This window comes from Lampetra fluviatilis, chromosome 55 (assembly GCF_964198595.1).
Source record: "Lampetra fluviatilis chromosome 55, kcLamFluv1.1, whole genome shotgun sequence".
NCBI lineage: Eukaryota > Metazoa > Chordata > Hyperoartia > Petromyzontiformes > Petromyzontidae > Lampetra > Lampetra fluviatilis.
In genome coordinates, this window is record NC_136329.1 from 7,089,246 (window position 1) to 7,111,210 (window position 21,965).

Sequence of the window (21,965 nt, forward strand, 5' to 3'; positions counted from 1 at the left end):
TCCACCCCGAGCCCCCTCTCCCACCTGGCTTTTAAACGCAGGTGGCCCAGCGCATTACCGTGTCGAGGTTTCCAGGGTGTGGGAAGAACACGTGAGCTGGGGTGGCAGAAACGCCAGTGGGGGACTTGTACTGAATGAATGATGAAGCTGAAGCAAGGTTCATCTCCAAGTTCCTCGTGTGTCCGTTATTATCAAAATGGAGACGATGAATACCTTCACGTGGTCTTCCCTGTCACGTGGTAAAACACAACAAATGTCATCACTCTGTTGACCGAACATTGACAATGGCAACAATGTCATCATTAAAAATAGAATATACACATTTTGCAGCCTCGGTAGAACAAAAATATTCCCCTCCATTTCATTCCCCAACGGAGACCAGGTTTTCGCTTAATCCCCTTCATCATTGAGTTAATGATCAAGGTATGAGACATCAGCTCACACGATCCCAAGCCTGGATTCCCTATAAAAAATAAATTGGGTGCTCGACATTTTTTGGGCAGACGCACCTCCGATCGATGAGCACGGTTGGCTCCGTACGGTGCGAAAGAAGTTCTCAAAGACTAGGTGGAGAACCCTTTGGTGTGCTGTTCATCACCTGCCCGTACCCGTCCACGAGACACGGTTGAGGCTTGTGTGGCACGGGTACGGAATTGGCCGATTTACCGAAGCATATTGTCTGAACGAACCTCGCTCGAGACTATGAAGCATCGCTACTTCGTGTTTCACACAAAGTAATGGGAGTGTGGCGTCTTCACTGTGCTTTGAGCGTGGCCTGACAGTAAAGTAGAATGAGGCAGAGAGGCATTTTTTGTGATTGTGGAGTGCTTTACAAAGAATTAACAATGGTACATATGAATGTAATGGTGGAGATTTAGTGAATGAAATAGCTTCCTAGGAAGCAATGGGCAAATCTGTGATGCGTGAATTCGGTGAAAGGAAAATGTATGACATTCAATGATGATGGATTGAATGGGTGAGAATATGAAGTGAGAAAAGTGACAGTGGGGGGAGATTAAGGGGTCGCGGGGTGAGCTAGGGGGAAATAAGTGAGTTTTGAGTGCAGAGCGGAAACTAGCGAGCGAACGTGACTGTTTAATGTGGAGGGGAAGTTTGTTCGAGTGAAGGGGGGGCAAGAATAGAAAAAGAGCGAGAAGGCACGTAGAAATATATAAGCGTGGCAAGGACATGAAGGGATGTGTAGACCAGCGTGGGGAATTTGAACATCGTACACATGGAGCCAGTGCAGTTGCGTGAGGAGGGTCGAGGTATGGGAATTATAGGGAAGATTGAATGAATAGACTGTCCCTCGCACAATCGGAACCTATGCGGACATGAATTTGAGGTGTCACCAGCATAGCAGTGATATGACAATGCCGGATGTCATGGCGGCATGTCCATAGGTGCCATATAGGTAATGAATAGAGGGCGGCCAAGTACTGATTCTTGTGGAACACCGCATTGAACCAGTAGCATAATGTACGCGATCCTGCATATAGCGAAATAATTGTAATGCAAGACCAGAAATCCGTACTGAGTGTTGGCGTCGTTCAAGAAGGACCCAATGGTCAATGATGTCAAAGGCAGCACTGAGCTCTATCAGGACAAGAACACTTGCTTGCCCCCTGTCCGCTTGCAGCAATAAATCGTTGGTCACCCTCACGAGAGCCGTCCCAAATGTTGTACGCAGCACTGAAACCCCAATTGAAAGGGGTCGGATAAGTTGTACATAGCTAGACGCTGACGGAATCGGGAAACCACATCACATTCCAGAATCTTAGAGAAAGAAGTTGGGAGATTGGACATGTTTTTTTTGTAATCTTGGGGTCAAGACCTTAGTTTTTAAAAAAGTGGGGTGACTGCCGCCATTTTAAAAGTGCCAGGAACTACACCAGTCTCAAATGACATGCTGAAAAGGCTAAGAACAAGAACAAAGGATACACCAATGTGAAAAAGCTATCCCCCATAGCGGTCTGAAAGGGAATGGATCCAGTGGACAATAGGTTGGTCGAGAACCATACTCTTTGGTTCTTTCGGTAAAGTCACGTAGGTATAAAATAAATTAAATCACGACGTTTCGGGCGCAACACATGCGTCCATCATCAGGTGGGACAACAAACAATCAGAGGCGAGTTTGGCAGTTGTAATAGTGGAGAACTTCGTCGAGGGAGTGCCATTAAACCAGGATGGGGGTCAATCCAATGGAAGGGCAACGAGGGGGAATATATATTAATTGGGAACAGATAGTGGAAATTTTAATCTCAAGCGACTGCTGAATGTAGAAGTACAGAGGTCTGTGGAAGGAGAATTACAATTGTTGTCCTTATGCAGAAGAAGATTGATGGTAGAGAATAAGGGCCGTGCATTATCCTTACTTGCTGGAATGCGACTAGCAATATAGGGTTGAAATGTTGAAGAAATAGGCGTGTAGCTGTCCTTAAAAAAATCTAGCGATGTATGGTGAAACCAGACTTCCTCCATGTACGTTCAGCACGACGAAAAATGGCTTTTTGTGCTCTCCAGATCAGTATTTTATTTTTTATTAAAATGATTCATGAAATTACCACAGCTAAAAAAAATCATTCAACAGGGGAGGTGAAGATAGTTAAAGTTAAATTAGCGATATAATTCAATACAATTGAGGATTATTCAGTCATTTATACAATTTGAATAGTAGGCTGATCTAGCCGAATTCAGAATGCTTCGGTATATCAAAATACTATCCTTCCAAAAAAGTGCATGGACCGGTAAATGAGTGGACCAGTAAATGTCTCTGCATCTATGTACCAATTCTATTCTTGCGTATGGTAGTATACTCTTTGGTTCTTTCGGTAAAGTCACATAGGTGAAAAAAAAAATCACGACGTTTCGATTGGGGACTTATATAAACCCCTTTAACTCCGGCATCTCTCCCACTTCAGTAAAAAAAATATATTGCTGTGGTTGCTTGTTTGTGTTGCAATCGAAACGTCGTGATTTATTTATATATATTTTTTCACCTACGTGACTTTACCGAAAGAACCAAAGAGTATGGATCCTTGCAGCAGTCACGAAAACTTCAACTCTAGTATGTTAGTATATTCAGAAGCTGAATGACAAATGTGAAGGTTCTGTTAGCCATGTGAGGGCTCCAGCAGAGAATTTGCGTAGTTTTGCTGTTTCTCCATTGAAGAAGCCCAGACTACAGTGGTTTACTAGTTTTGGTTGGTCACAATGACACGGTGGCTTGTCTTAATTTTTTCATTTACATTACCCACGTACATGGTAGGACAATAGCATTGCATAAACACTATTATTCACCGTTGCTTTAAAAAAGGGACAATACTCCGATTTGAGTTTTCACTCCAGGTCGTGTGTTCTAGTGTGTTTCTCTAAATTGTAACGATGGGAAAACCCCTTCCCGCACTCCTTGCACACATGGGGCTTCTCACCCGTGTGCGTTCTCGCGTGTGCCTCCAAATTTGAACGCTGCGCAAAGCTCTTCCCGCATTGCTGGCACGAGTGCGGCTTCTCGCCAGTGTGCGTTCTTGTGTGTTTCTCCAAATCGGAACGCTGAGTAAATCCCTTTCCGCACTCCGTGCACTTGTGCGGCCACTCGCCCGTGTGCGATATGGCGTGCGTGGTTAAAGTATACAACTTTGCAAACCCCTTTCCGCACTCGTTGCACACATACGGCTTCTCATCGGTGTGTGTCCTTGCGTGATTCTCTAAATCGGAACGTTGTGAAAACCCCTTCCCGCACTCGTTACATACGTGCGGCTTCTCGCCCGTGTGCGTTCTTGTGTGTTTCTCTAAATCGGAACGTTGTACAAATCCCTTTCCGCACTCCGTGCACACGTGCGGCCACTCGCCCGTGTGCGATATGGAGTGCGTGTTTAACGTGTAATACGTTGCGAACCCCTTCCCGCACTCGTTGCACATGTGCGGCTTCTCGCCCGTGTGTGTTCTTGCGTGTTTCTCTAAATCGGAGAGTTGTGCAAAGCCCTTTTTACACTCCTTGCACACGTGCGGCCACTTGCCCGTGTGAGATATAGAGTGCGTCGTTAAGGTGCAGCGCTTTGAAAACCCCTTCCCACACTCCTTGCACACGTGCAGCTTCTCCCCCGTGTGTGTTCTAACGTGCTCCTTTAACGTAGAACTTCGTGCAAAGCCCTTCCCGCACTCGTTGCAGACGTGCGGCTTCTCGCCCGTGTGCGTTCTTGAGTGCTTCTCTAAATCGGAACACTGTACGAATCCCTTTCCACACTCCGTGCACACGTGCGGCCACTCGCCCGTGTGTGAGATAGAGTGCGTCGTTAAGGTAGAGCGCTTTGAAAACCCCTTTCCACACTGGTTGCACACGTGCAGCTTTTCACCGGTGTGTGTTCTAGTGTGTGCCTTTAACGTAGAACGCCGTGAAAACCCCTTCCCACACTCGTGGCAGGCGTGCGGCTTCTCGCCCGTGTGCGTTTTGGTGTGCTCCTCTAAATCGGAACACTGTACGAATCCCTTTCCACACTCTGTGCACACGTGCGGCCACTCGCCCGTGTGCGATATAGCGTGCGTGGTTAAAGAATAACACGTTGAAAACCCCTTCCCACACTCGTGGCACACATGCGGCTTCTCGCCGGTGTGTGTTCTTGCGTGTTTCTCTAAATCAGAACGTTGTGCAAAGCCCTTTCCACACTCCCTGCAAACGTGCGGCCACTCGCCCGTGTGTGATATAGCGTGCGTGGTTAAGGTGGAACGCTTTGTAAACCTCTTCCCACACTCGTGGCACACGTGCGGCTTCTCACCGGTGTGTGTTCTCATGTGCGTCTCTAAACTAAAACGCGATGTAAACCCCTTCTCACACTCCTTGCACACGTGCTTCCTCCCATCGGTAGCCACTGCCGTGCACAATGCGATGCCTTCAAGTACCTTCCCGCACTGCTTGCAGGCTTGCGGGGTCTTGTTGCTTGTACATTCCGCTTTGTCTGTCTTTATTTCCAAGCAACTGCCCTTCCCGCAGTCCTCGCACAGAAGTTCTGTTTCTTTTTCTTCATCTGCTGTACCTTTTGAAAATGCAAAAGCACATTTCAATCAGCCGATGCAAGAACGCTAAAAAAGATGCGTGCCAGAAACAGCAGCAGTAATATTTTAGGTGATCTTCCTGCAGTAGCCTCGTTTCTACCTACCGCTGTCAACTCTGTCTTAGAAACGCTTATCTTAAGAACCCAGTGTCCAGTCTCAGTGGCTAAGACTACCAACAGCTACCGCAGTCCAAGCCGACAAACATGCATAATTTTCATGCTCCAAATCCCACACATTCACCGTACCAGTACAGGTAGTCCCCAACTTACGATATTTCGATCTTACGATGGCGATAGCGATACGACAAAATTGTCATCAACAACCTAAAATCGTTCAAGTATGCAGACGACGGACAGAATCTTGGCGAGTACAGTACAATATGATACGTTACAATACGTTCAATGCATATATGATACGTAGCTTTAGCGATTTCATTTTAAGGTTACCATGATACGATACATACGTTCAATGCATGTTAAAAGTTTTTAAAGCAGATAGGATTGTTTCCTGAAAAAACTTTCTATTAAATTGCAGTTCATATAGGTAGGCTAATAATTTACCTCGGTTTTTACTTTACATTTTACTGTGCAATACAGTATTGTAATTAATAAATACATACAGTATATAGTTTATACAGTACGGTACTGTAAATTCCTCTGTTTTGCTAAATTATCACCATTCTTTAAGACTCCTGGGTAGGCTAGGCCATCTTCGACTTACGATATTTTCGACTTACGATGGGGTCGTCATAACGCATCTCCATCGTAAGTAGAGGACTATCTGTATTTACTCCCGACTTTATTCCTGTGCTAACTCCATTCGTGGTGTTCGTAGATCATTGATGGTGTTCACACACCGTTCGCAAACTCCTCCAACGTGCTACGATTGCCCACAGCCCTTCTCTGATGTAATGCGGGATCGTACTTGACTGGATAGATGAGTTGCATCAGGACATTGGTTCACCCCCTGTCATGACTCCAGAAGCAACACAACTACACTTTTAAAATTTTTACTATTTATGTTACCAGGTAAGACCCACTGAGCTATACAGTTATTTTTCAGAAGCTACCTGGCCACACATGATAGCTGAACAAAGTGGCTTATTACATGGACATTTTATTGCCGCCAAATTCTCTAAAAGCATGTTTCTAAATGTGGAGGAGGAAAACCGGAGTACTCGGTAGAAAAATCCACGCGACCATTGGGAGAACATGCAAACTCTAAATATGCAGGCATCAAGGTCATCTCGCCACCGTGGAATAAGACTGGTGATAATGCGAGAAAACACTGCATTTTTCTCCATGACGTGACCAAAGGAAACTCACCTTGACAATTGTCCTCCTCCAATAACTCCACCTCGATGAAGTTCTGGTCTGAGGCGGCCAGACATTCATGGGAATCTTCCGTCTCATCCGGCCTCTCACTGATCCCTTCAATCTTCAGATATGGACCTGTCATATAGAAAATGCATTGTTGTCTTTGATGGATGGGAGACAGAATACATATAATGTTGCAGTAAAACTGGACGGTTAGTCATTTATCCTTATAGTCCTGGAATTCTTAGTTTGGCTCTTAATTCTTGGTTTTGCTGTACCTAGCTGTATTCAGGGGATCTTACCATCATCGTCCGCTTCAGTTTTCAGGGCAATATTCATCATATCAGTGCCCAGACTCCCACCATCTTCTTCCTTGACGGCCGGTCCTGCGCGCACACACACGCATTCACACTCCACTGTGACGGACGGTAATTTCCAAAGTGGTGCTCCACGCAAGCGTGACTCAAGACTGGAACCCTGCTTAGCTTTGCGAGATGTGACGAGATTGGGCGCATTCCGCATTGTTCGTTCATAGGCAGCGGGTCGGCACCTGCGGGCTCCGGAGCCGTATAGCGACTATTTTGGATGCCCACTTGCGGGTAGCCGGTTTAAAAAAAAAAAACTTGAATCTTAAAGTGTAATTTAACGTAAAGATAATTGATTAAATACGGCAGGGAATGGGGTCACTATGAAATGGCTTGGTGACAAAAGAATGTAGAAACTATTATTTTGCCAGTAGCAAGATATAGTAATAGGTTTTACCCTTTAAAAAGGGTAAAAACCTATTACTATATCTTGCTACTGGCAAAGGAGGTCTTATAATGTAAATGCTTACCCCGAGCTCTCAATACTCTGAGAGTGCGCTGTTTTTGAGTTGTACGCCTTTTGGCGTCATCTGGTCCAACGCCAGTGGAGACTAGGCTCTAAGAAAAGCCATCTCGGGTGTGGACCAATCAATTTCAAGGACAGTGCATATCATTATCAGAGTTGTCTCTTTTTATTTGCATTTTGACTGCTTGTGTTGTGGTTATTGCAAACATGATCCCTTGTATAAAGGTGTCAGTTTTGGTGCCAGATAAAAGGGTAAAACCCTATTACTATATTCTTGGTTCTTTTGGTAAAGTCACGTAGAAGGGAAATAATAAAATAAAGAACCAAGAATATGAATCCCTGCAGTCACGAAAACTTTAAATCGAAATGTAGAAACTGTATTGTTAAATAATAATTAAGGGGAGGGAGGGGAAACAACTAGACACAATAGACCGTTTATTCCATCGCCTATTTTGTTTATTGAAGTCAGAACGTGTTTGTTATCTGCTGTATACCTTCTGCTGTGTTTGTGTACACGTAACTCTGCGTGTGTGATGCGGTTCCCGAACTATTTTGATCAAAGATGAATAAAATGGCTCCCCTTCTTTGAAAGGTTGCCGAAGACCTGGCCATAGGCAGTGTAATCTTACCAGCATCCAATTTCACCGTCACGTCGGGATACATCCGAGGGCTTGGAGTTTCATCGTGTTCTTGTTTGATGAATGGCAACTCCACGTGTGACACCATCTGATAGGAAACAGGCACCCAGACACCTCGTCAGGTGTGCATTTCACTACAAGGCAAACCATCACTAGCTCCGGCCACTTCTTTATAACCCTTGAGCTACACCCATTTCAAACCTTTTAAAACAGTCTGCCTCAGCAGCAGACCATGCTTTTTCCCACCTGATGATGGACGCTTGTGTTGCGCCCGAAACGGCGTGATTCATTTAATTTTATACCCACGTGACTTTACCGAAAGAACCAAAGAGTATGGATTCCTGCAGTCACGAAAGCTTCAAATCAAGATTATCCCCACATAGCCACGAAGTGATGCTAGTTCGCACTTATTAAGGGGGTGTTGTGGCCAATACCCTGTCTGGCCACCTTTGTCTCCCCAGTGGTGATGTTTACGAACTGCACCAACTGCTCATTTTAGAAAATCTAATGGAGGCCCAGGATCGGTTCACAAATTCGTTACTGATATTGGCCCTGAGCGGGCATCGATCTTGGGTCTGTGTGGAATTCATAGCACAGCACGCTAACTAATGCGCTATCACTCCCCACATACGCGCAAACACTAAGTGATGATGACGTCACCACGGCGCTTGTGCCAGGCTAGCTGCCCCTCGAGGCCAGGTGAAGTGTCAAAGGCTCGCTGACAGGTCAGACTAATGAAGCACACACGAAAAATATACAAAGATCCCCCATATAGCTTCAACAGACTGTTGGGACAAGTGCTGTTAGCGAGTAGCAACTATGATGGCCAGCCGGCACAGCACACGAGGGGGTTGTTTGGCCACCACCACGTCCGACCGCCTTTGTGTCCCCAGTCGTGATGTTTACACACCGCACCAGGTAGTCATTTGAGGCTGAATCGACCTAGGTGAGGCCGAGGACCGGTTCAGATAATCGTCACTGGTGGTGGCCGTGAGCGGGAATCGAACTCGGGTCGTCGGGTTCATAGCGCAGCGCGCTAACCGCTGCACTAACACTCCCCACTAATGAAGCACACACACGTACAGTAAAACCTTGTTAATTCAACACATGGGGATCTGGCCTTGCCGAATTATCCAAATATTCAAAAATTATGTACATTGCCTCCTGCCCCAATAACAAACAAAAAATCCAAAGAGGCCTGTTTCATCAGCGTTGTATACCTGGGCCATGAGGAGTTGCGATTCTTCAATTATCTCGACCAGGCACTTCCTAAAGGGATCAACACTGGCCTGGTCAGCACTTGCAGACTCTCCAACAACTTGGCGGTTTCCCAAGCAGTGGCGACTTCGAAAGTTGAACAGCCAAGAAGCGCTTGCGTTGAAGTCTTGAATACGCAGGCGCTGCGCCAGGCGTACTGCAGCATGTCGAATGTCCACGCCGCGAACGTTAACGCCAGCTGCACGCTCCTGTTTGTACCACTTGTACACTGAACTATCCAGGTCGACAAACTTTGCGGCCTTGATCCTCTTCTGTACCCGTTTGGAGCCGCTAGGATCCTCCAAGGTTAAGGCGTGCTTCCTAATCTTCTCCCGGCCTTTCTTGATGTCGTAAAAGGTGCTTGATTTTATGTCAAACTCTTCGCACACCATACGCATTGGCACGCCCGCATCAATTCTGTCCAAAACTTTGGATTTGTCCCGCAGACTAAGGGACTTATACTTCAGTCCCTTTCTACTACTTCTTGATGTGGGCGCAGAGGACATTTCTGAGAGGGTTGCACAGGTTGCGTAAAATCTTAATTTTAGAACTTTCGTGACTGCAGGAATTATTATTTGGTTCTTTCGGTTAAGTCACGTCTAAAGATAAAATAATAAATTAAATAATAGAATACGACGTTTCGATTGCAACACAAGCAATCATCATCAGGTATAATGAAATAGCGACATAATATCTAACCAGAAAACTCCGCCCCCCCTCTGTCTATTTAAGGCCACCCCACAGAGACGATCATCCCTCTCTGTCACCTGTGTTGCTCTCGCTATGTATGTATCTTGTGATATCTGTCTGCTAATATGTCTGTCTATAGTTTTCTGGTTAGATATTATGTCGCTATTTCATTATACCTGATGATGATTGCTTGTGTTGCAATCGAAACGTCGTATTCTATTATTTAATTTATTATTTTATCTTTAGACGTGACTTAACCGAAAGAACCAAATAAGGTTGCGTAAACAAGGTGAAGTCCAAAGCAACTGGTCTGTACGAATGCTCACCACGCGTGCCGTCACCAGACCGAGGCATTGTATTGGTCGTGGCTATGCCGAAATTTGACCATTCTGTACGGCAATTCGGCTCATGGCGAATTGCTAATATGCCAATTTTATGCCGAGAGCACGGCCGTGCCGAATTATCTCCAATTACGAATGATCAACTACCGTATTAACGAGGTTTCACTTCTTCTTGGTTCTTTCGGTAAAGTGACTTTACCGAAAGAACCAAGAAGATGAATCCCTGCAGTCACGAAAGCTTTAAATCGAGGTTTCACTTATGTACGTAAAAACTACGACACAGACGCAACTACACACATATATACATGAACTAACACACAAACTACACGCATATATACGTAAACTAACGCTGCAACACACCTACACATATATATACATGAACACAGCTAAACACCTATAATATACGTAAAAATACATGCACATAGATAAACAAAGACAAAGATCCCCCGTGTAGCCTTAACAGACTAGAGGCAAGTGCTGTTAGCGAGTAGCAGCACTTATGAACACACAAAGACAAAGGTCCCCCGTGTAGCCTGTAACAGACTGTAGGGGCAAGTGCTGTTAGCGAGCACCTATGAAGGCCAGAACGGTACACGAGGGGGTGGGTGGCCAGCACCACGCCCGACCGCCTTTGTCTCTCTGGTGGCGATGTTTACTACACACCGCACCAGGTACTCATTTCAGGCTGAGTCGACCTAGGGGAGACCCAGGACCGGTTCAGATAATCGTCACTGGTGTTGGCCGTGAGCGGGAATCGAACCCGGGTCGCCAGGTTCATAGCGCAGCGAAGCGCTAACCACTGCACTACCGCTCCCCACACACACACATACAGTGCGCTAACCACTGCACTACCGCTCCCCACACATACACATACACAGTGCGCTAACCACTGCACTACCGCTCCCCACACACACACTGCGCTAACCACTGCACCACCGCTCCCCACACACAACACACACAGTGCGCTAACCACTACACTACCGCTCCCCACACACACACTGCGCTAACCACTGCACCACCGCTCCCCCCACACACACACACACAGTGCGCTAACCACTACACCACCGCTCCCCACACACACACAGTGCGCTAACCACTGCACCACCGCTCCCCACACACATAACAAGACACAAACAAATATACACTTACCACCAATACACAGCGTCCGTGCCAGGCTAGGTGCACACACACACGTCTAGAAAGACACACACACAACATATATTATTTACATACCTCACGTTAACTCACAAAACACTTTAATGAACTTAACTCTTAACAAAAACTACGTACGGTTGATGCAAAAAAAATTACTTGAATTCTAAAGCAAATACATATCAACAAAACAGTATTTATACAGCGAGTAAGAATAACAAAATATAATCACGAAATAACAATAACAATTGTTCGAATTTAAAATCGTTAACTTATAATACGCAAAGCCTGAGGCCGACGTGAAATCTCTCGGGACTTTAAAATAATAACAAAAATAATAAGGGGCCATTTAATTGTTGTTATTATTACTATTAATTATTGTTATAATTACTCAAAAGGTCAACACGAAATACATACAAGGACACACATTATAAAGGTCCCCCGTGTAGCCTCTAGCAGTATGTAGGAGCAAGTGCTGTGAGTAGCTTCACCTATGAAGGAGACACAGATAAAGGTCCCCCGTGTAGCTTCTAGCAGGCTGTAGGGGCAAGTGCTGTTAGTAGCTTCACCTATGAAGGAGACACAGATAAAGGTCTCCCGTGTAGCCTCTAGCAGGATGTAGGGGCAAGTGCTGTGAGTAGCTTCACCTATGAAGGAGACAAAGACAAAGGTCCCCCAGGATGCCTCTAGCAGGATGTAGGGGCAAGGCCTGTTAGTAGCGAGTAGCTTCACCTATGAAGGAGACAAAGACAAATGTCCCCCGTGTAGCCTCTAGCAGGATATTTGGGCAAGTGCTGTAAGTAGCGAGTAGCTTCACCTATGAAAAAGACACAGACAAAGGTCCCCCGTGTAGACTCTAGCAGGCTATAGGGGCAAGTGCTGTTAGTAGCGAGAAGCTTCACCTATGAAGGAGACAGACAAAGATCCCAGTGTAGCCTCTAACAGGATGTAGGGGCAAGTGCTGTTAGGTGACCTCTACCGTGCTGGGCGACGTTTCGGGGCAGGGCTCCTTCTCCAAAGGGCCTCGAGGCGACGTGGAAGAGGTGGAGTGGTGCAGGCGCCCAGGGTGGCGACAAGATGCAGGGATATGACGCGAAGCGTCCGTTTCCGAAGGGGCCGTCCATAAATGACGTCACGCGATTTTGGATGATTTTTGACCCCCCCTCCCTCGTCACACGGCGACGCAAAAAGTCAGACCTCCCCCCCTCAAATATGACGTCACAAAGCTCTGCCCCCCCCAAAAAAATATAAAACATGCTTCAAATCGCTTTTAAACTATTGTCATTGTAGTGCGTATTTAATGTTGCGCTGCACTCTAATGTTGTAAGAGAACACAATGATTAAAAAGTCAATTTAATTATGCAGAACGTGTTGTCTATATTTATTTAAAGTTGCGCATTTTGATATGACGTCACATTTCTCACCCCCCCCCACCTCGTCACACATCGTCACAAATGTTTGACCCCCCCGCCCCACCTAGATGCGTGACGTCATTTATGGACGGCCCCTAAACCAATTAAAATTATTCAACCCTCTTTCCCGTCTCGAGACATCAGAATATTTATTTATCCTGCATGAGGAATCAGGTTGAGCTGTAAAGCTATTTAATTTTTGGGGGGGGGGGCGGTCACAGAGGTCCAGTAAGGGTCAGGGGGTAAGAACTTTACAAGCACACCACACAAACAAGGTATGGGTGCAAAGTAGTTTCAGTTTCATTTATTTGGTATGGCCCTGTGAGCAATTCGGCTCTTGAATCGGGTGCAACCGCAACAAACAAAAGACAAAAATATGAACAAGAAAACATCTTAATGTGTGCAAACAGAAAATCCAGAAAAAACAGCAACATATTCAGATAAAGCACCGTACACCAACGCTGTGTGCAAAAATCCCAGTGGGATGCAAGTCAAACAACAACAACCACAAGACAACTTAGATTAAGGCCATCAGTCTAACTCCGTACTACAACAAACAAACATGGCTAAACCAAAAATAGTACAAGGTGGGTAACCAAACTAGGGCTGAATGATTTGTGGAAAATGTCTAATTGCGATTTTTCTGACAGATATTGCGATTTGATTTGCGAATACATATTTTTAAAAGTCAAGCTTCAGTTCAATATTCACTGTGTAATATATTTAAAACATGTGATGAAGCATTACCACATAATACCATCAAAATATTAACCAAGGCCGTAACGATGGAGATAACATTGGGGGGGACCAAATCTTCTAGGGTGTCTGGGGGTCCCAACCCAGAAAATTCTCTAAATTTGAAAACTAATTTGCTGCCTAAAATATGAAAAAAATTCACTAACACGTGGGGTGGACTTTTTCTTTCTTTTTTACAATAATGTCTAATTGTGGATTGTATTACATTGCTCTGTTTTTTTATTTTCTTGTTTCATTGTATGAAATGGCAGAGATTAGGGATTAATAAAGTACAACCATAACCAGAATCATCTAGACACAAATCTATTTTATAGCAATATATTGGGGGGGGGACATTTTGAGAATATTTATTATGTAGTATTTTTATTATTTTATTATTTACCTTCTACGTGACTTTACCGAAAGAACCAAGAAGATGCCCCGTGAAATTTAAAATATTTTACAATTTTGTCATATCGATATCGCCATCGTAAGATCGAAATATCGTAAGTAGGACCGTCGCAACTCGGGGATTATCTGTGTTCCAAAGCGGTCGTATATCGAGGTATGAAAACGGAGGGATCCGTGGCGAGATGTAATGATTCAGCCTCTCGCTGGGAGTGAAGCGTGCCCATGTGCGTTCAGGAAGGGGAGCGGTGGTGCAGCGGTTAGCGCTATACGCTCCTAGTGTGGTGGTGGTGGTGTTCGTGATTGTGTGGTGATGTTAATGGTTGTGATGGTGGTGTCATGGAGGAGTGGTAGTGTAGTGGTTTGTGCGATGCGTTACGAACCCAGCGCCGGTGACGATTATCTGAACCGGTCCTGGGGGCCTCCCCTAGGTCGACTCAGCCTCAAATAAGTCTCTGGTGCGGTGCGTAGTAAACATCGCCACTGGGGAGACAAAGGCGGCCGGGCGTGGTGCTGGCCACCCACCCACTCGTCTGCCGTGCCGGCCTTCATAGGTACTCGCGAACAGCACTTGCCTCTACAGTCTGTTCAGGCTACACGGGGGATCTTTGTCTTTGTATGTTTAGGAAACAGACGGTGCCCGTCTTGTCCCTGCATCTTGCCGCCTTCGTGCGCCTCCTCCCCGAGGCCTCTGCGCCCTCTGAAGAAGGAGGTGTTCCCCGAAACGTCGGTCCAGCACGGTACAGATCGGACACGGACACACACAGAGTGTTCGTATGACGGATGCGTGTTCGTTATCGGTGTTTGTACAGCACGGTTCAGCAGCAATAGCATCACCACCACCAATCACCAGGTATCTTCTTCATTTGCCCTGTGTGTGTGTGAAGTTAAATATCGCCACTGGGAAGACAAAGGCGGCCGGGCGGCCTTCATAGGTGCTAACTCGCGAACAGCACTTGCCACAACAGTGTGATGAAGGCTATACGGGGGATCTTTGTAATGTACTCTAACGTGGGGAGTGGTGGCGCAGTTGTTAGGCTACTTACTGCGTTATGCAAGGTCGTGATTATAATATAATATATGTTGGGGGGGACACATCCCCCCCAATAAATATTAAAATATGCTCAAAATGTCCCCCCCCCCCCCCACAATATATTGCGATAACTAAATAATTTTTTTCTTCTTGGTTCTTTCGGTAAAGTCATGTAGAAGGGAAGTAATAAAATAATAAAAATAAAACATAATAAAATAATTCTCACGACGTTTCGGCCACAACGCAAGCAGCCGTCCTCAGGTGAAGACCAGGTCTGTCGGGGAGACAGCGTCTGAACATTCAGACGCTAAATAATTGCTATGCTATCTAAATAAAAACAACAATTTGCTAAACCTTGGCCACAATATTTGTTACTTGTCTTCATATAAATCAATGCGTAGATTTATGTGTATATGATTGTGGTTATGGTTGTACTTTATTAATCCATAATCTCTGCCATTACATACAATGAAACAAGAAATGGTAAAAAAAAGTAACAGAGCAATGTAATACAATCCACTGGTAGACATTATTGTAAAAAATTAATAAAAAAAGTCTTTCCCATGTGTTAGTGAATTTTCTAATATTTTAGGCAAGAAATTCGTTTTCATATTTAGATATTTTTCTGGGTTTGGACCCCCAGACACCCTGGAAGATTTGGTCCCCCCCAATGTTGACTCCATGGCTACGGCCTTGGCGTCATGAACTACTGGGCAGTGCCAGGCTAGGTGCGCTATGAACTACCGGTCAGTTGGAGGTAGTTGCCCTTCTGATCCAAAGGAGGGCAGAGGAGCGACGCTCAAAACAAAGATCGGAGCGCCGGATGGATAAAGCGCAGGAAGTTGTCACAGTAGGGGGCACACCTGGTGCATCTGCCAGTCATCTCGGTCAGCCAACCCGTGGCACCTGCGTCTGCCCCGTGACCTGCCAGCAGCAAGCCTTCGACACTTCACGTGGCCTCAAGGTGCACCTGGCCTGGCGCAAGCGCCTCGGTGACGCAATCGCCACTGAGCGTTGTGCCTGTGTTTGGATCGATGATAGTGCTGGAGTTCGCGCACCACGCTATGAACCTAGAGACCCGAGTTCGCTTCCCGTCACGGCTAACACCAGTGACGAATATCTGAACCGGTCCTGGGTCTCCGTTAAATCGCCTTAAATGACCGTCGTCATCCATGACAGACCGTACACAAAGCATGGCAGCGCAATACCCCGATCCTCAAATACGAAGGAGACATCATATGATGATGATACACTGCTCCGCTGCTGCTCCTAACGCGGTTGTCTGGGCTTGACCACCCGAATGTGAAATTGTCGTTGTTACTTTGCATCTACGTCAGCCCGTGCGAAAGAAGAGGAATGAGCACCGGATGCGATGTGTAAACATCGCCACTGGGGATGTATATGGCTCACCTGGCGATGTGTGTATATGTGTCTTTCCTCTCAGATGGCTTCGCACGTTGAGTTGCCACTCATCAAACAAGAGAACGATGAGACTCCAAGCCCCAGGATGTATCCTCGCGTGACTATGGAACGTGGTTATGGTAAGATCGCAACGCCTGTGACCGTTATAACTACGGAATGGGCCAAACCTCGGCACATCGTGCAAACCCATGCAGGGTTTCAGTCCCGAGTCATGCTTGGATGTGCAACCGCCATGCATGACGAGTTGTTATGGGGCTGTTTGTTGGAATGAATAGCGTGAATTTTGCCTGTGTATAATTGCATCAATTGCTTACGTCTCTACTGGTTAATTTAGCATCGGTCGGTACACACAGTGTCACTACATCATCTACACCGGTGGTTCTCAAACTTTTTTTGCGGCTACTCTAACTACCCCTTGTTGAATTTTGTCTCAACCGAGCTACCGCCTTGCCTGACCCATCATGGTTCTGAGAAATCGATGTCTGAGTAACGAACATCGATATTTTAACCAATCGTCCATGTTGTCAGGTATCCTAACTAGCTGCTGGTAACTGCAGCGTATAAAAAAAGATGCCCTAAATACGTGCCCGCAATTTTGTTTACACTCGCTGGTTACTCTTGGAAACAACACTGTTTACAATCAGTGCGTTTATAAAGGTCCTTTATATCATCTAGGGTAGCATTTGGATTCACATTTTAGCTTAGTTATTTCAAATTGGCAGATTCATACATGATTATTCACCAATGACTCTCACGTAAGATATAATGTCACACGTTAATAAATCATCTCACGTTACCCCCTGGGACATTGCCACGTGTACCCCCCAGGGTTCCGCTTACCACCCCCGGTGAAGAGCCACCGATCAACATGAGCCATCACTGCGTTAACTGTGACGTCACCACAACTCTTGTGCCGGGCAAGGTGCACTTTTGAGGTCACGTGAAGTGTCAAAGGGTCACTGACAGGAGGTCAGAGACGAAACCCCCGGATATTTTGGGTTAAATGCCTCAGATGACTGACATACTGCAAGACCTATGCTCCCCACTGTGCCACCTTTGTGCGTTTTAGCCGCCCGGTGCTCCGTCCGTTGTGAGTGCTGTGCTTCTCAGCCCTACGTTGTTGGTGGAGGGGGCGACTGCCTCCCAACTCTCCAAATACCCAGTAGCATAGAAACTTTGGAAGCCCCCATAATCTTCAAGGGACCTGACGTCACGTGTTTTGTGCGTGACATCGGTGGCGTAACTCAGTTCTCCTGAACTGCCCGGGGCTGGCATGGCACAGTTGCCCGGATGTGCTACTGGAATAGTGGTGTAAGTGACACGAGGCATTGCGACGATAGAACCCTGAACTACCCGGATATATCTGTGGCTCTGCCACCTTCTGGAAGTGATCGTCTGTAAACGTGGAATGTGAACGCGTGTGTATATGCAGAAACGGGCGTCAAGGAAGAAGATGATGGGAGTTTTGACACTAAGATAATGAAGATTGCGGTGAAAACCGAAGTGAAGGAAGATGGTAAGGTCCCTGCATACAGCTCAGTAGAGCAAAACCAAAAATTTGAGCCAAACAAAGGCGAGATATCAAGAATTATAAAAATAAACGGATAAACGACTCTAGCTGACAAGCTTGATTGCATTGTTATGTGCATTTCGTCTCCCATCCATCAAAGACCTTTCATAAAATGTTCTATATCACAGCTCCAGATGTGAATATTGTTAAAGTTGAAGGAGCGGTTGAGAGGACAAAGCAGACTGGGGATTCCCACGGATGTCCGGCCACTCCAGACCAGAATTTCATCGAAGTGGAGTTATCAGAGGAGGACGTTGGTGAAGGTGAGTTTCCTTTGGTCACGTCACAAATAACAGACCTCATGGGAAAACTAGGGTTGCGTTCCTGGGTACGAAATGATCACCCCCTGCAGCAAGATCACTAAGCATGTAACTGGTCTTCTTCTTTCGTACAGCTGCTGTAGATGCAGATCAACAACTACAATTTCACATTCAGGTGGTCAAGCCAGATAACCACGTCAGGAGCAGCGGAGTGTATCGCTGCAATGTTTCCTTCGTATTTGTGGATCGGGGCATTGCGTCGTTATACGTTGTATACGGAGAGTACGGTCTGTTTTGGATGACCACAGTCGCACACTACTGGAGATTTTTTTAGTTTCCATTTTTGCATCAGATATCCGCATTTGACATGGTTTGTGCGGATGTGGTTTAGGGCGGACTATGAGCTACGTGTAAGAGTAAACCTAAGGGTATTCTGCGTTGTATCTTTCACAACAAGGTGGTGTTTGTTTTGTGAGTTCCTTTGATCTCCATTTAGCTTTCCGAGCTTCATCTCGCATTGTTAAATGTTAAACACATCGATCCAGAAGGGCTTGCTTTACTTCATTGTAATTGGTGCTGTTATGGCACTCGTTTTTTTTTATCTTGCATCAGTTAATCGAAATGTTCTTTTTCATTAAAAAAAATGTGCAGCAGGTGAAAGAAAAGAAACGGACCTTCTGTGCAAAGAATGCGGGAAGGGCAGTTGCTTCAAAACAAATACGATGGACAAAGCAGAACGCACTGGCAACAAGAACCGGCGAGCCTGCAAGCAGTGCGGGAAGGCACTTGAAGGCATCGCGTTGTGCACGGCAGTGGCTACCGATGGGAGGAAGCACGTGTGCAAAGAGTGTGGCAAGAGGTTTACAAAGCGCTCTATCTTAGCCAGACACGCGATATCACACACGGGAGAGTGGCCGCACGTTTGCAACGAGTGTCAAAAGGGCTTTGCACAACGTTCCGATTTAGAGAAACACGCACGAACACACACGGGCGAGAAGCCGCACGTTTGCTACGAGTGCGGGAAGGGCTTTTCACAACGTTCAGATTTAGACAAACACGCACGAACACACAACGGTGAAAAGCCGCACGTTCGCATGGAGTGCGTGAAGGACTTTTCAAAACGATCTACATTAGAAGTGCTTGTTAGGACACACACCGGCGAGAAGGTGCATGTGTGCAAGGAGTGTGGGAAGGGGTTTACAAAGCGCTCTGCCTTAACCAAACACTGTATGTCACACACAGGCGAGAGGCCACACGTGTGCAACGAGTGTGGGAAGGCGTTTCCAAAACGTTCCGATTTTGAGAAGCACGCGAGAACACACACCGGAGAAAATCCGTACGTGTGCAACGAGTGCGGGAAGGAGTTTGCCACGTTTTATACTTTAACCACGCACTCCATATCACACACGGGCAAGTGGCCGCACAAGTGCGCAGAGTGCGGAAAGGGATTTGCACAGCGTTCCGATTTAGAGACGCACACAAGAACGCACACCGGCGAGAAGCCGCACGTGTGCAGGGAGTGCGGGAAAGGCTTTTCAAAGCGATCGACATTAGAGGCACACGCTAGAACGCACACCGGTGAGAAACCGCACGTTTGCAACGAGTGCGGGAAGGGGTTTATAAAGCGTTCCAACTTAGCCACACATTGTATATCACACACGGGCGAGTGGCCGCACGTATGCAAGGAGTGTAATAAGGGCTTTGCACAGCGTTCCGATTTTGAGAAGCACGCGAGAACACACACGGGCGAGAAGCCGTATGTGTGCAACGAGTGCGGGAAGGGCTTTGCAACGTGCTATACTTTAACCACGCACGCCATATCGCACACGGGCGAGTGGCCGCACATGTGCGTCGAATGTGGGAAGGGCTTTGCGCAGCGTTCCGATTTGGAGAAACACACACGAACACACACCGGCGAGAAGCCGCACGTGTGCAAGGAGTGTGGGAAGGGATATTCACAACGTTCCGATTTGGAGAAACACGCAAGGACACACACCGTTGAGAAGCCACATGTTTGCAATGAGTGTGGAAAGGGGTTTGCAACCTTTTATACTTTAACCACACACTCCATGTCGCACACTGGTGACTGGCCACACGTGTGCACGGAGTGCGGGAAGGGATTTGCGCAGCGTTCTGATTTGGAGAAACACACAAGAACGCACACCGGCGAGAAGCCGCACTCGTGCCAGCAATGCGGGAAGAGCTTTGCGCAGCGTTACAATTTGGAGGCACACGCGAGAACGCACACGGGTGAGAAACCCCATGTGTGCAAGGAGTGTGGGAAGGCGTTTTCCCATCATTATAATTTAGAGAAACACTCTAGAACACACAATGTGGAGTGAAAATCTGAATCAGAATTTGCTTCCTCTTGAAGGCAACGGTGAATATTTTTAATAGTTTTTTTTGCAACTTGACAAGAGCTGCGGTACAAAGCACAGACCGCAACAAGGGTAGGGGGGGGGGGGTACAGGAGGAACTCCGCGGACTAAATCGTTTGGTTTCGGCCCCCCCCCGCACCTGCAGGGTTGTTTCAATTGAGGAGCTTAAGTGTTTTTTTATAGTCCAATTATGTCCGAGTAAATGTACTGGCGGGTTTTTCTTTTTTTTAAACCACGGGTGTTGGGGAGTATATATTCGCCTAGACTAACTACAGGTGCAGGCTTGGGTTAGGCAAAGAGGGCCTTAGGCTTCGATGGTACAATGAACCATCCAAAGAAGGGGGAACAGCTCGACTAAAAAGGAGGGGGGGAAAACACAAGCTCCCTCTGGGGTCTTGGGACTAAAAAGGAAATAAATTAATATTTAAAAAGAAAAAGAGGTCGTTTACTGGGTTGGAATCTGAAGTAGGACTTGGAGAGGCCCGTTCAGCTTTGCTCACTCTACCATGTGTAATGCGATTGTCGTAAATGGACATTCAAGATACTAGTGCGACTGTGGATATCCAACCCAAACTGTGGATTATATTGTAATTGCCACAGCAGTCTGCGCTCCTTCAATTGAGAAGGAATGGCGAAGCCACACGAACTCTCTCCTGAAGCCATCTCGTGGCCGGCAGATCTCGACATTGGAGTTTAGCTCCTGAACATTTATTTGTTTGCTATTTTTTTATTTTACCAGGCGTATCCAACTCGCCCTATCCCTCTCCTCCCGTGATCGTTACGAGGGGACAGGCTGGTTAATAAGTAAAAAAACAGCAACGATAATAGTCGAGTTTGGAGGCGATGAGTGGATACTCTGCGTTGTGTTCTGCCCTCCAAAGAATCGGATGATTCCACCGCCAAGGGACACCAGAGGGTTGTGTGACTGCAACTCTTTATTTCAAAGTGTTCTTCTGAGGAGCATTCGTGCATCTGTAATTATGACCAGATGCACAGCAATCAACCCCAATTAACACCATCTCACTGCTCAACCCCTGTATTGTACAATGTCCACCCTAATCTGAATAATGATAACACCTGCTTATCATATACAATACACATTCAACGTATAGCATCTGAAAGATTTAACAAAAACTTCTTAAATATGTAACATTTAACAAAACTATCTTCTAGAAACATCTAGATTATTTTCTAAATACTGTATTCTAGTCAGCCGCTGTGATAATACTGCACAAATTAAATACTAATATAATAAGCCTAGAATGTGTCCCGTGCGTGACGTCACTCCACATGAGCCCCCCCCCCCCTCATTAATAAACGTAGTTTTTTCTTTATTTTTATTTTTTTTAACCTATCTACGTGACTTTACCTAAAGACCCAAAGAATATGAATTCCTGCAGTCACGAAAGCTTTCAGACAATATTTGCCTGTGCAATATCCACCCGAATCTGAATAGGTGCCCTGTACCCT

At 46.1% G+C, this 21,965-nt stretch overlaps 2 protein-coding genes across 6 annotated transcripts; one reads left to right on the plus strand and one right to left on the minus strand.

Annotated features, from left to right (window-relative positions):
- Nucleotides 1-2,616: 2,616 nt before the first annotated feature.
- Nucleotides 2,617-12,339, minus strand: LOC144949837 (uncharacterized). 5 transcript variants are annotated; one of them, XM_078879797.1, is made up of 6 exons: nucleotides 12,257-12,339; nucleotides 11,275-11,320; nucleotides 7,829-7,925; nucleotides 6,671-6,754; nucleotides 6,378-6,503; nucleotides 2,617-5,033 (listed from the first exon to the last, which is right to left on the minus strand). In XM_078879797.1, exons 3-6 carry the CDS (start codon nucleotides 7,923-7,925, stop codon nucleotides 3,340-3,342), a joined length of 2,001 nt encoding a protein of 666 aa, XP_078735923.1. In that variant the 5' UTR covers nucleotides 11,275-11,320; nucleotides 12,257-12,339; the 3' UTR covers nucleotides 2,617-3,339. The 5 variants fall into 5 exon arrangements, with proteins under 5 accessions (XP_078735923.1, XP_078735924.1, XP_078735925.1 ...); XM_078879798.1 differs by having other exon boundaries at nucleotides 11,925-12,339; XM_078879799.1 differs by lacking the exon at nucleotides 11,275-11,320.
- Nucleotides 12,340-14,546: 2,207 nt separating this feature from the next.
- LOC144949839 (uncharacterized) lies at nucleotides 14,547-21,803 on the plus strand. The gene is made up of 5 exons (XM_078879801.1): nucleotides 14,547-14,572; nucleotides 16,310-16,406; nucleotides 17,720-17,803; nucleotides 17,986-18,120; nucleotides 18,769-21,803. Exons 2-5 carry the CDS (start codon nucleotides 16,310-16,312, stop codon nucleotides 20,457-20,459), a joined length of 2,007 nt encoding a protein of 668 aa, XP_078735927.1. The 5' UTR covers nucleotides 14,547-14,572; the 3' UTR covers nucleotides 20,460-21,803.
- The last annotated feature ends 162 nt before the right edge of the window (nucleotides 21,804-21,965 follow it).

Excerpts from the sequence above, each read along its gene's own strand:
- LOC144949837 (XM_078879795.1), bottom strand. Across the intron at positions 6,504-6,670 it reads AACTGAAGCGGACGATGATG|GTCCATATCTGAAGATTGAA; the intron begins GTAAGATCCCCT and ends TCTATATGACAG. Across the intron at positions 5,034-6,377 it reads GGAGGAGGACAATTGTCAAG|GTACAGCAGATGAAGAAAAA; the intron begins GTGAGTTTCCTT and ends CATTTTCAAAAG.
- LOC144949839 (XM_078879801.1), top strand. The coding sequence starts at position 16,310 with ATGGCTTCGCACGTTGAGTTGCCACTCATCAAACAAGAGAACGATGAG. Across the intron at positions 17,804-17,985 it reads AACCGAAGTGAAGGAAGATG|CTCCAGATGTGAATATTGTT; the intron begins GTAAGGTCCCTG and ends TCTATATCACAG. Across the intron at positions 18,121-18,768 it reads AGAGGAGGACGTTGGTGAAG|CAGGTGAAAGAAAAGAAACG; the intron begins GTGAGTTTCCTT and ends AAAAATGTGCAG.